The sequence below is a fragment of the Crocodylus siamensis genome, chromosome 9 (genome assembly GCF_052110815.1).
Source record: "Crocodylus siamensis isolate JL-2025a chromosome 9, ASM5211081v1, whole genome shotgun sequence".
Taxonomy (NCBI): Eukaryota; Metazoa; Chordata; order Crocodylia; family Crocodylidae; genus Crocodylus; species Crocodylus siamensis.
The window spans coordinates 97,809-110,799 of NC_143403.1; the positions used below are offsets into that span (position 1 = coordinate 97,809).

At 47.4% G+C, this 12,991-nt stretch overlaps 1 protein-coding gene across 6 annotated transcripts in view; it reads right to left on the minus strand.

The window, feature by feature from the left end:
• Positions 1-12,975, minus strand: part of ADAT1 (adenosine deaminase tRNA specific 1) — a 29,047-nt gene extending 16,072 nt beyond the window's left edge. Inside the window, exons 1-6 of one of the 6 annotated variants that reach the window (XR_016444116.1) lie at positions 12,660-12,957; positions 11,687-11,755; positions 9,297-9,351; positions 8,795-8,925; positions 6,935-7,571; positions 3,057-3,202 (exon numbers count right to left, since the gene is read on the minus strand). Coding sequence is in view for 5 of the 6 variants with exons in the window: in XM_090062237.1 (XP_089918363.1) it covers positions 3,057-3,202; positions 6,935-7,571; positions 8,795-8,925; positions 9,297-9,351; positions 11,687-11,788; positions 12,660-12,792 (1,204 nt within the window). In the remaining variant the exon portion in view is untranslated. Of the gene's footprint in view, positions 1-3,056; positions 3,203-6,934; positions 7,572-8,794; positions 8,926-9,296; positions 9,352-11,686; positions 11,789-11,914; positions 12,396-12,659 lie in introns of those variants that run through there. The other 5 variants (XM_090062237.1, XM_090062233.1, XM_090062235.1 and 2 more) reach the window with 5 other exon arrangements.
• Positions 12,976-12,991: the final 16 nt, after the last annotated feature.

Consider the following 12,991-nt stretch of genomic DNA (forward strand, 5'->3'; position numbering starts at 1 on the left):
CTGGTGCAAGGACTGTGTACTCCTATATGGACTGAAAGTGCCTACCACAGTGTTAGGGATGCAGTAAAAACAAAAACAACTTAAACGGTGCATCCATTTGGTCTTTGCACCATTTATCTGTGGCTCCTTCTGTCTCTTCGAAAAATCTGGCTAGTCCCAGGATGATTACTTCTGTTTTTCTCCACATTTCCTCATACTTTTCTCTCTGTTCTTGGCAATGTGGTACAGCTGCATCAAGCAGCAAAACAGGAGCGAAGCCTCCCTGCTCATGACTGCCATGGCTCTTAGCTGGTCTCTCACTGCAAAGACAAGTTTGAGCTGCATCACACCTCTAAGTCTCTCCCCCTCACTATTTTTCAGGTTTTTCTTTGAGTGGGTAAAAGGGGATTTAAACCTTAAACGGAATGTATTTTTCTTTCTAAACATAAACAATGTAAACTCAATCTGAAATTATGATGAACACCTACCATCAAGGTTTCAATTAACTATATTCTAATTAGGGCATTTAATTTAAAAATGAGTACATATTTTAAGTCAAGTTTTAAAGAAAATAAAACTACAGAACTGGTAGGGGAATAGCCTGTTCATTTCAGTTTACTCAGCTAGTTACGGGGTGCTCAAACCTTGGTCTGCAGAGCCACCTCATCTGGCCCATGGGAATCCCCATAGATCTGGAAGTTTGGCAGAGACAGAGTCACGGCAGCACTTGCCACTCCCCTGCTGTCAAATTTCCAAACCCGTGGGGAGCCCCATGGGCTGGATAACGCAGCCCTGGACTCTATTTTGGGTGCGCACAGGGTCCAGATTCGATAAGCTGGAACGGGTAAAGGTGGCACAGGTCCAGCCAGGGTACACAGGTTCCAATCCAGGTGCATAAGTAAGGGGACGCAGTGTGGGGTTCAATCATGGCAAGACAGCACAGGGCCCTGATAGCCCCCAGGGCCGATCCGGGTCACAGACCAGCCCTGCACCCTTCATCTCGACTGCAGGACCAACAGGTAAAGCACCACTGCTCTAGTCCAAGGCAATGACTGATTCATTCAAACCAACTGGGAACTGAAAAAGCAAGCAAGCCTGTTTTCCTTTTCCATACAAAAGAAAAAACAAGGAATTAGATCGTGACATTGACACCTACTAATACTAAACTCCTGAGACATCAAATTTTTGGACTGAACCAGATCTCTGGTAATTCTTGTTTACGTATCCAGCAAACTTAAAGATATTTTTTAGTAATAAAAATCCTTAAAATGCTGCTTTCTTAATTTCAATTCCCATTCAAATGGCACTTTAAATCACGCAAAGAAATTCATCTAAGCAATAATAACCACATCATCTTCTAGCAAAACGTAAAAATTAAGAATCTGAATAAATGCATGTCAAGCTGCAGGATTTCTTAAATAACTATATATACACAGTACATCCTCCTATTGGCTAAATGTAGTACCAAATTTCATGTAAAGATGATACTTAGTTGAAACTGAATGTGTTTCTATAATTACCAACAAATGAGAATCACATTCTCTTCCAATAATAAGTAAAATATATATATTTGTATCAAGTGCATATTATATATATGAAACAAACATTGAAATAAGTTATTAAATAAATGTTTCCTGCTGCTGTTTTAAATTACTGGATTTGACACTAGTCCTGAAATACCTGAGCAGTAATTATATGGAGGATGGCAATAGATGATTCTCTCTGACCCCAGGGGACAGGACAAGAAGCAACAGTTTTAAATTTCAACAAAGGAAATTTAAGTCGGAGATTAGAAAAATCTCACTGAGAGTGGTTAAGCACTGGAATGGGATACTCAGAGAAGTTGTGAAATCTCCATTTTTTAATGTTTTTAAGAATAAGCTAGATGGACATCTGACTAGGATAGCTTAGACAAGGATGATCCTCCTAAAGCCCCTGGCAACCCTACTGTTCTATGATTCTATACAATCTATTATTTTAAATAGATGCGATTTAAACCGAACCACCTTGTTTCTCTCCCCCGCTGAGCATCTGTTTCAGATTTTTCCCCCAAATGAACTGACTCACTTCCTCCCAGACAGATTTTATTTTGGTTTTGCTGCCTAAAATTTCTAACTCTCTCTCTCTCTACTTCAGGCATTCTGAGTGCTCATCATGATAGTGCCTAAATATTTGCCTCCCTGACATTTCTTCTAGTTTAGTAACATCAGTGATTGTCACGAACATGCTATTTATTCCCCAATTCCTCTCCATCAATGAAACTGTTAAATAAAACCAGTCCTAACGCATATTTAAGACAACACGTGGCTAGAAGTAGCTGTTGTCATTGCCTTTTGCTTACAATCCTTCCTTTCATGTTAGCTTTCCTACACACACTCCATTAAACGTATGCAGTTTAAACGTTCCTCATCAGTTTTAATTAAGCCACAGACGTGCACAGTAGCAGATGCCACATATGTGAAGCCACCATTGGAGAGAAACTGCACACACATGGTGGTGATTACCTTCGGGCACTTTGCAAAGCCACAAGTAATCAATTTCAAAAACCGCATGATGATCAGCACAACTGACTCACTGCTACTGATGATCGGTGCAGACATCCCAGACTCCTGCCAATAAAACCTCTCTCCTGCACGACTCTGTACTCTCTCCACATACAACAGAGCTCTGAGCAGACTGACAGCCTGGCCAGCACAACAACTCCCATGTTCATCACCAAAGAGAAATGACCGAGAAGCTTTTCCAATGCGATTCTTCCCCTTCTACTGCCCTCAGATCCTTGCGCTTTCCTTCATCTCTTCTCAAACTATAAATGCTTTAGAAATCAACCACGCTTGACATCAATACACATTCTGTGAACTGCCAAAAGGTGACTACAGGCATTGTATGAATAATTAACACTATAATGAATCATGATTAAGTTCTGGCACAAATGACTCTCAGTACATTTCATTTGTGGCTGTGGTAGGGGCTAAGGTCAAGGAAGCCCGACAGAGTTAACATTTCCAGCAAGTGTAGTCAATCCAGATACTTTGCTGTTTGGTCTTTGCGCGTATTTAATGAGTCAAGTAACTCACCTGCACCACAAGGAACCAGTTTCGCTTTGCTGCTCTCGTGAAGTGCCTGGACTGCCCCATGGCTATATTCAAACTGAAGACCTGACGGCAACATTTTCACCTCCTGTACCTGGAAACCCTCTGGTAACCGTGAGACGTGCTGACACCTGCAGTAAGCATGTAAGAAGGCAAGCGACTTGCTCTGATCGCAGGCAGCTCTCAAGGGAGAGCCCTGCAACCTCCATTTAATTAAATAAATAAGGGCAACAAACCTGCAACAGATACAAGGCTATACTTTTTCAAGAAACATGAATTTAGTCTGTAAAATTCAGTGCCAGAATGCACCGGCACAAGAGTGACTTTAAAACGGATCTAGTTATAAAATGGTGGACATCCCTAACTTTAGCATATAAAATGTCAACCTTGTTCATCAACAATGAAGTTTCAGTCAGCAACAGGTAGCTTGCACCTCTAAATGTCCAACACCAGTTAAAATGTATATAGACAAGACTTGAAGCTGCTTAGGCATATCTACGTTAGACTCTGTTTGCACTCATCCGCCACCCCGGTAACCGTGCCAGCAGCACCATCCGCTGGCAGAGCCAGTACCCCGCTATCTAATCCCTCTCCTCACGCGTTTGTATTACACAGCCCTGAGGCAGAGCCGGGGAGAGCGTAATGGAATTCAGAGGAAGGTTTACGTTCACGGTATCTGATGAAGTTACAGCTGTTCACCAGAGCTCCCCAAGGGATAGATAACAAGGTCTAACAGCCACAAACTCCAAAAAGGCCAATGTAGACTAGACGTACGGAAAAAGTTTTTTACGGTGCTAGTGTCCAAGGTCTGAAACAGACTCCCCCCAGAGGTGGTGCAAGCACCTGCTCCAGACTCTTTCAAAAAAACATCTGGATATTTTTCTTGCTGGGAGTCACTTGATCCCACCTGACCTCCTGCCTATGGCAGGGGGGCTGAACTGAATCTCACAAGGTCCCTACCAGCCCCTAATGTCTATGAAATCTATAAAGTGGGCTGCTGCTTATGACAATTTATGCATCTGATTTAGTTAGTCTATAAACGGCAAATCTCTCCTGCTTCTGCTGTTGTTGTTTTTATCACCTATCTACTGTTGTGGGGTGCATGAAAAGAGATGGAAGATCTCGACTCAAATTTTTCCCTCAGCCACTGACCATTGCAGAAGGGGACTGTCACTGACTGTCCCACATGTACTGTAGCAGATGTTGTGCATGCACATTCAAGGATGTGAAGAAAAACTGCAGTCTGTTTGGACAATGAAAAATCAGTGCTTGCACTGAAATGCTACATAAAGTATTTTATATGAATATTTTTAATGGTTTAAAAAGAATCTTGTTTAGGTCAAACATATGAGTTAGGAAATGCCTTATCTACACTTTCCCAGGAAGCCTTTACTCTGTGCCTTCAAGCAACTACTTTATGCCCTGAACAAGGAAGGCATTATAAAAAAAAAGACAGCATGTAATCCCATAAGTACATACTTAATGCTTAAACACAAATGTTTGTGTAGGCAATCACACACCTGTCATGCCTGACTTCCAACAGTTCCCTCTGCAACCTGAAAGGAGAGAGGGTGAGCTCCCATTCTGCGGAGAAGGCATAGAGTAAGGAGGGGCCCAGGGGTGTCAAGATCAGCAGGGATTTGCACAAGTTTATTCTGTGCTGCCTGCACTGCAGCTGCTAATGGTGAATCTGGCAAATTCATTCTGAAAGGCAGTGGAGCCTTGGAGATGATGTGGATTTGCCATGATAGAGAACGGCTCCTCTCCCAGTGTTACCTAGTGTGACTTCAGTTACTTCACACTTAAAACAGTGTGAAGGATGTGGAGAATTTTTGTAAAAGGACCCCACATGCTTTTATACTGTGACTTCTTAGAACTGAAGGGGTTAATTTCTTTTCTGGGACCCCGGAATCAGAACTGGCCGGGTTGGCATAATGAACTATCAAGAGCTGTAAGCAGGTGAATGGAGCTACCCTTGAGATACAATGGAGGGTCATCCTCCAGACATTAATGTTAATGACCCACAGCTAGAGCATGAAGCCAAAACATAAGGTGTCAAGGACTGTAACAGGAGTTCTACTGGGGAGAGCTGCAATGCAGGCAACCGGGTCCTACTCCCTGCCAAGACACCAGCGTGAGCCTTGCTTTTCCATTCCGAACTGAAAGGCCCAAAAATATAGCATTCCACTTTACTTCAAGCCGCCTTGTTTTTCTGCCAACACTAGGGTGCCATAGCCGTCAATAATAGGGAGGCCAGGTTCTTTTGGTCTGGCTGAAGGAGCCACAGTGAGAAACAGCGGCGATAAGGTCAGAGCCCAGCCTCCGAGCAGCAGAGTCCAGGGCTCCCTCCTGCCAAAAGCAGAAGCCTGGCCTTGTTCTTAGAAGTGCACCTCCCAAGAGACCGTGTGGTGGTCAGGGGCAAGCTTGGGCTGCAGATCGATAAAATGGATAAAATGCAGAATGACACCTGCCTATACTCCAAGGTGGAGACACAGGACCTTGTTCTGTTGCCTGGTGGTTTTATAGAACTAATACCATTACATGCATGATATGATGCAAGAACTCATGGCCATCCATCATATCATACATGTATGGTATGATGCAAGAACTCATGGCTATCCATCCAGCTCCACACTTCACTATTGTTGTTGCAGGGAGTGCTAACATACAGTATCTTTTATGTAATCCACCATAACATTAAGGGTCATTATCTTAAAAATTCCTAAAAGTGATAGTTTCATAGTAGGTAGGGTCAGAAGGGACCTAAGCAGATCATCTAGTCCGAGCCCCTGCCACAGGCAGGAAAGGATGCTGGGGTCAAATGACCCCAGCTAGGTGGCTGTCTAGCCTTCTTTTGTCACAGAGGGGGAGGATCACCTCCCTGTACCTGCTCTATGATGCATGACAAGGTACGGTTGCCTTCCTGACTGCGTCCCCACTTTGGCGGCCCACATTCATCTTGGAATTGATAGCAATTCCAAGATCCTTCTCTGCCTCTGTGCTGACAAGAAGGGAGTTCCCCAGCCCGTAGGTATGCAGCTGGTTCTCCCTCTCCAGGTGCAACACCTTGCACTTGTCAGTGATGAAACCCGTCCTGTTCTCATCTGCCCACCCCTGTAACCCGCCGAGATCTAGTTGTACCCTGTCCCTCCCTTCTAGCGGGCCCGCTTTTCCCCACACCTTAGTGTCATCTGCGAACTTGAACAAGGTGCTTTTCACCCCCTTGTCCAAATCGCCGACGAAGATAATGAACTGTGCGGGCCCGAGATGGGAGCCCTGGGGAACCGCACTGCCCACATCCCTCTAGGTCAAAAAAGACCCGTCCACCACCACTCTCTGGGTATGGCCCTCCAGCCAATTTTCGACCCATCTGACAGTACAAGCATCGACACCACAGACGCCTAATTTTTTAATGAGGATGGCGTGAGAGTCAGTGTCAAAGGCCTTCCTAAAGTCCAGAAAGACTACGTGCACCATGACACCTGCATCCAAGGCTTTTGTGACCTGGTCATAGAAGGCCACCAGGTTGGTCTGACAGGACCTGCCTCTAATGAACTCATGTTGATCGCTCCTAAGCAGAAACTCCCCTGCTGGCCCCTCGGAGATGTGCTCCTGGATGATATGAATAAAGATAATACATAATTGGGTGCATAAAATCATGAATAGGCACATGTCTAATGCTGCAGCTGTTTCTAATAGCTATTCACACAATGAAAGAAGCTGCCAGGAGAAGATGGCATGCCCTGCAGATCTAGCTGTTTGGTCTGTCAGAGACAAAGATCCCCTCTGCTAGGCACCGCCACGCACCTTCATGCTTCAGGCATCACTAATTGACCCCAATCCAAGCAAGTAGCGTTCCTTACCTTTCAACAACTGCTCTTTGCATGGCCTCTTGGCTGTATGGACACTTCCCCACAACAATCGCTGAGAAATACACTGGCTGCTCCAGCAAATGCATCAGAAGGGCTCCTTGACATCCCAGCACGTTCCAACGAGCCAGCTTGTCACTGCAGGACATGGAACACGTCCTATCCCCACGGCCCGGCTTTACTCTTAGCAATCCCACGTGATGGTACTCAACCCCAGGCCCCAGAGCATCACCCAGCTCTCCTGGAACACACTTAGCTCCAGTTCTGTAAACATCCACCACCTTGGCTTTCGTCCGGCCAGCCTCCTGGGCAGCTACTGCACTCACTGTTTGTCCACCTTCAGCGGACGCAGCAGTGCTGGGATCGGTGTGTTGTAAACTCCCTTGTTTCCCAGAAACCTGTGAAGTAGCTGGCCCCTCAGCAACCTCCCATGAACAACTGTTGGTGACAACTTTCACTCTTTTGCTCAGTTGCTCACTTTCAGTTTCCTCTGTTTTCCTTTTGTTTTCTGGACCCAGGGGGTCACGGTTCATACCACACTCTGCTGACTGTCTCATCACATCTTCTAAACCAACCGGCTTGCAAGGCTGGTCCTCTGGTTCACTCATGGGAATAATGGAGGCATCCCCACCTAGAAGAAAGGAAGCCACATCAGCACAGGCTGACAAGGAGAGCCTTGCTTGTGGCTACTGACCCATGCAGATCCTTTCAGTGATGTGGCAAAAGCTGCACCCTGCAAGGATCTGAATTCAGGAAAATGGATTAAACATTGGGAACAATGAGTTCTTTACACAACACTACACCCACGGGACTTTGAGCCCACCCTGTCTTGCATGAAAATTCAGATGCAACTTATACTCCTCCTACGGCTTCAGCATACCTCAAGGAAATGCTAGAAGCCACCTGCACTAAGCAGAGAAGGGCCTGGGATCAAAACAGCAGCAATCATTAAAACAGAGAGTGTAAGAGCATGCGCTCACACAATAATGGCACCCTTCCACCACCCTGCTAAACTGACAGACCCTAAACACAAAGTTGAGGGCTGAACTTGGAACGCAGAGAAGTGGATGCACAGCTGACAGAAGGATATTAAGGGTCACGTTCTCTCTCTCCCAGCACTTAAAACTTGAAAATGCAGTTTCTTCTCACATATCCCTATTGGCAAAGGAAAAACCACCACAGGTTCTTGCATCTAAGTGATGACAGACTGTGAAGTAACAGAATTATGAATTTACTTTAGGTCCACAGATTTACTTTAGATCTATGAATCTCAAGTAAATTCATACTTCTGTTACTTTTCTGACGATCTGCTACTGGACCCAGGCAGCTCAGGTCTCAATCAAGCACATTTGTGGCCTATTTGGAGTTGTGCCGTGTCCTTCCAGAAATGCAACCTCTTCAGTGCGGATATTGTTGGGCTTTTTATGTCAGAGCATAAATCTACTCTGAAGTAATTCTTACAGGAAAAGTCTTGCATTTCAGTTCAAAAGAACTTTGCAAGGCACAGAACCATCACTAGCAAACAGAACATAAACATACTTGGCTTCCCTGACAGATGAAAAGGCGGATAAAGCAAAGCAATCTGGAAAATTGACAGGCCTGAGTATGCTCCAACAGAGCCTCTGGCAAGTTTGATAGGTCACGCAAAAGAAACTGCTGGCCTATTCCTCCCAAAACAGGAGAGACTGACACACTCCCTGCCATGCATTAAACAAACCACTACTGCTTTAGAGCCCACATTATTGAGGTGAGATGAGCACTGCCTTGCTCTGACCCAGCAAAAATAGAGGGGGAGATGGCTCAGGGTCATCAGGCAGAGGTGAGCAGGGGAGTAGGCAGCAATGCTGCACTTACAAGGAGTGTGGCTAGAGAAGAAAATGAAAGTGATGTGTGGCTTGAGTTTCCACTTCCCAGTCTCCGTCCCTGGGATGAAGATGCTACACTGCTGGTGTGAGGCTGCCAGCCCCAGCTGGTGGAGGAGATACCTGATGGACAAGAGAATTATTGTGAACCACTCGCAACCTCAAACAGAGTAAAAAAATCATGTTTTGAAACAGCCCGTGAACCCCTGGCCAGGTTACCAGCACGGTATGCATGCGTGCACGGAAGCGGAGAGGCTACAAAAGGCATACCCCACTCACAGGAGAGGGCCTGCAGCCTACCAGCCTGCAGAAGAAACAAGAGAAAGTGCTGCCTGCACGGAAATAGAACTGCCCTGCTTCATCCACTGGAGGAAGAGGCACTCTGGGTATTTCACTGCATCTATATCGTGGCAACGTGAACATCCTGAGGAAACCAGGCATGACTGCACAGGACATGGACTGGGCACCAGCATACTAAGGGCTTAGTGCCTCACCTCTGGAAGCTCCTCTTGGCCACAACTTCGGCATGACTGTCATTGAGAACATCCCCTGCAGCAAAGCACAGAGAAAGTCTATAATGAAGCATGACGTTGAGCAGTACGTAGGGCAGCAAAACAAGTGCAACAGCAAGTACAGCGGTATCTAACAAGGACAACCTGCCTGTTTCTGCAGACCTTCCCCAGCCTAATTCAGACAGCTGCGCTACCCCCCAGATATTTAAACCACCTAAATGATTCCCACCACACTTCTGCCCTGCAGTACAGTGATTCACTGCATGCCTCCAACAAAGGACTGTTGCCTAAGGCCTCTTTGTGCTAGGTTCTCTAGTCACATCTCACAGGAGAGGAAGGTGGGACAGTAGCTGGGTAGGAGAACTTTGTCACCCTCATTGGATGGAAGGCAGGAAGCAGGTACCATGAATAGCGATGGGGAGAATATGCACATTGGAAAATAAAATGGAATTTATTCACCAGATTGAATATCGAGTTTGGGGAGCACATGAACTCCCCAAAGCTTTTAGGTTAGAGCTAAAAGATGCCATTCTTAACTCTACTCTTCTTCCCCCCAAAACAGCAAATGGCAAGACAAGAGACATTTCAGACATAAGTCCCCAAATTTTTCTGTCTAGTATTTCAGATTGTGAAGGTAGTAGAATAGGGCAAGACCACATGTCAGCACTAGGAATGGACATTAAGAGTTACTTGCCCTGCTCAGAGGGTTTTACTAAATTTAAGAGTCCGCACAAACAAACTTTTCCCACGTCAGGAGATGTTATGAAAACCAGCAATGATATTTTCATGTTTGATAAAGAGGCCTTTTTAATGCACTACTGGTTTCTAAGTTACATGACAAGCATTTACTAGAAAAATAAATGAAGCATCTACTTGCTTTAAAGAAAATTTGCTCATAATAGACAAGAATCAGATTAGATGGGCACTGCACAAACTCCGTCTGCTTCTGGGGATAACCTGTCTACACCAAAAATCCAATCAAAGTCAAGTCATTAGAGTACCAGCAGACTTGCACCTATTTCTATGAACAGAAGCCTTGCTAGGAAAAAATAATGTTCAAAAATAAAACCTGACTTACTAAAACCTAATGCAGACATGAGCATAGCACATTTCCCCATCTCTGAATAAACATTTTAGCTCTTAGGAATACAGACATTACCAGTGGCACAGACCCAAATTCTACCTACTCTCACAGCCTGTCTCTGATTGTAGCTCTGCAAAAAGGTGCAAGAATCCTGTAACTGGGAAACCTGGGATCATCAACCTCACACAGATGCCCGAGAGTCAGAGATCGACTCAGCCCTGGACACAAGGTTTCCCACCTGTTCTCAAACATGCCATTAGCAACACTAGATACTCTCAATAGCCCAACTACAGCCAATCTTTTTTCAACCGGATCTTGTAAAGTTTTTGGCCAGAACACCTTCCTGCTGCAATTTATATATGCCTCACGTGAAACAGTATTTCTATCAGTTTTGAATCCCCTTCCTTTTAATGTTGTGGAATGCCTCCTTGCCTTTGTGTTGTGGGACAGAACCTTCTGTCCTCCCTTTGCTACACCATTCGTTATCCATGTACTTGTCCTCTCCCCAGCATTAGCTTTCTCTTGACAGTGACAATCCCAGTCTGTCAATACTTGTTCAGTTTTTCAGGCCCTTGTTCATTCCCACTGTTATTCTTTGAATCCCCCTAGTTCTGCCCTGTCACCTTCCAGGAGATGGGGTGACAAGTCCTGCAGTTTCCAGAGGAGACTGATGTAAGGACAGTTTTGGCAATATCCTCCATTGCTTATGCACCCCACAATCGTTGCTCTCTAGGCCCTGTATCGATAAGTTCTTGGTCGTTCTTTTCCCAGATTGTTTTCCAACATGATTTACAGAGACAGCTATGCTCCAAGAAGTAGCAGCCAGGTGCAGTCTGGTGCTCCTCCGTGACGGTGCAGAGCAAGGAGAAGTAACTTCTCATAGCCTCGGCATCTTCAGGACCTGCCATAGATAACTGACTGCTGTATAAAGGTCTGCTGCGCACAATGAAGCGAGGGCACCACTCTCACTCGCCTGGGTCTGGTAAGTAGCTCCTATTGCAGCATCCCTTTGCACCACACTTAACGAAACTGGACTAGAACAAACCTAAAGGTTTTCTTCTCCTTTTCTTTTTAAACACAACAGGCACTTTAGGAGCCTAAAGGACCCGAGTGTCCATGTACATGGATTCTGCTTAGTTCCCTTTAAGGGCTGTGGACAGGCAAGCTCAGCAGCTCCACAGGGACAGTGCGTCTTGTGGCCTTGCTCCATTCGAGGAGACTGAGCTCATGCCAATGACACAAGCGACGGGGAGACCAGGACCAGTGCTGGTTTCTGCACCACACTTACCACTTTTTCTCATTTTCGTCTGGCCAATGCATTTTGTTCCGGTCCCCATAGCAACAACTTCCTTAGTTACTGAAAAGGAAATAACATTGGCTGAAAGAACAGCTGCAAAACTCACCACCCTAATTTGAACATCTCAGGCAGCAGACCGGGAGCCCCATGAGCCAGGGCAACAGGCTACAGGGTACATAGCGGACTACCACACAGAGCTGGCTAAGCAGGGCCACTCACCATGCAGCGTCACCCCAATCGTGATACCAGGCACAGGAAGGTCACACCCCTGGTGTGGGAGCCCTCCATGCCAGGAAGCACCAGACGCCCCAAAACAAGCACAGCGCCAGGAAAAAGCACGAACGAAGGGGTGACTTAGTCAGACGGGACGGAGGCTCATCCCATCCCCCACCACGGGAGACCTGCCAAGGGCCAGTGAGTGCCTGGCTTAGGTCCTCGGGGCAATGGCAGAGCAATCCGCTTTTTACCCCTAGGCCACTGCACCCAACATCCAGGTGGTCACTCAGAAACCACTGGTCAGTTCTGTCACCGGACAGCCGATAAGAAGCTGCAGTTTTTAACCAGGGCTTCAGGGAAGGGCCAGCGGCAGACGCCAATGAAGACGCGGCAGGGGCCGGCCCTCGCAGTGGTTTGGGGCTGCAGCCAAGGGGCGGAGCAGCGAGCTCGGTCACCCCCGCGCGGGAAGGGGGAGCTGAGCCGACCGGTCAGAAATGACGGAGCACAGCAGAGACCCCCACCCCCGCCGGGCTGCTAAGCAACGGCCACGTGGGGCTCGAGCAAAATGACAAAGACGCGGGATTGGGAGGAAGGCGGTTTATTAGCCCAGGGCGGGCCGGAAAAGGAGTGGTGGCCTCTGCCGCGGGCGGTGGAGAAAGCGCGCCCCCCTCCCTCCCGGGAGCAATCGGCGGGCTCGTCCCCCCGGGGCAGACCCTCCTTCTCTCGGGGCGGGCGCCGGCCCGCTCACCCCGCGGGCCCGCGGCCTCGAGCCGCACCACGGCCGCCAGCAGCGTCCACTCGCGGCCGCGCTCCGGCTTCCCACGCCGCGGCAGCGCCCGGTAGCGCTCATAGCACAGCGCCGCCACCTCGTCCGCGCGCATCCCGCCCGCCTCACCCGGAAGCGCTGCCGCGGGCCCCTGCTCGATCCCAACATCGACCAATCTCTTCCCGCCTCATTCTTAACCCCGCCCCCGGCCGGGCTCGAGCAGCCCCGAAGCGCGCCGCTGGCCGGGAAGTGCTTGGTCGTGTACCTGTCCCTCGCTCGGAATGCTGGGAAGCGTAGTCCCCGCGCTCCCGGAC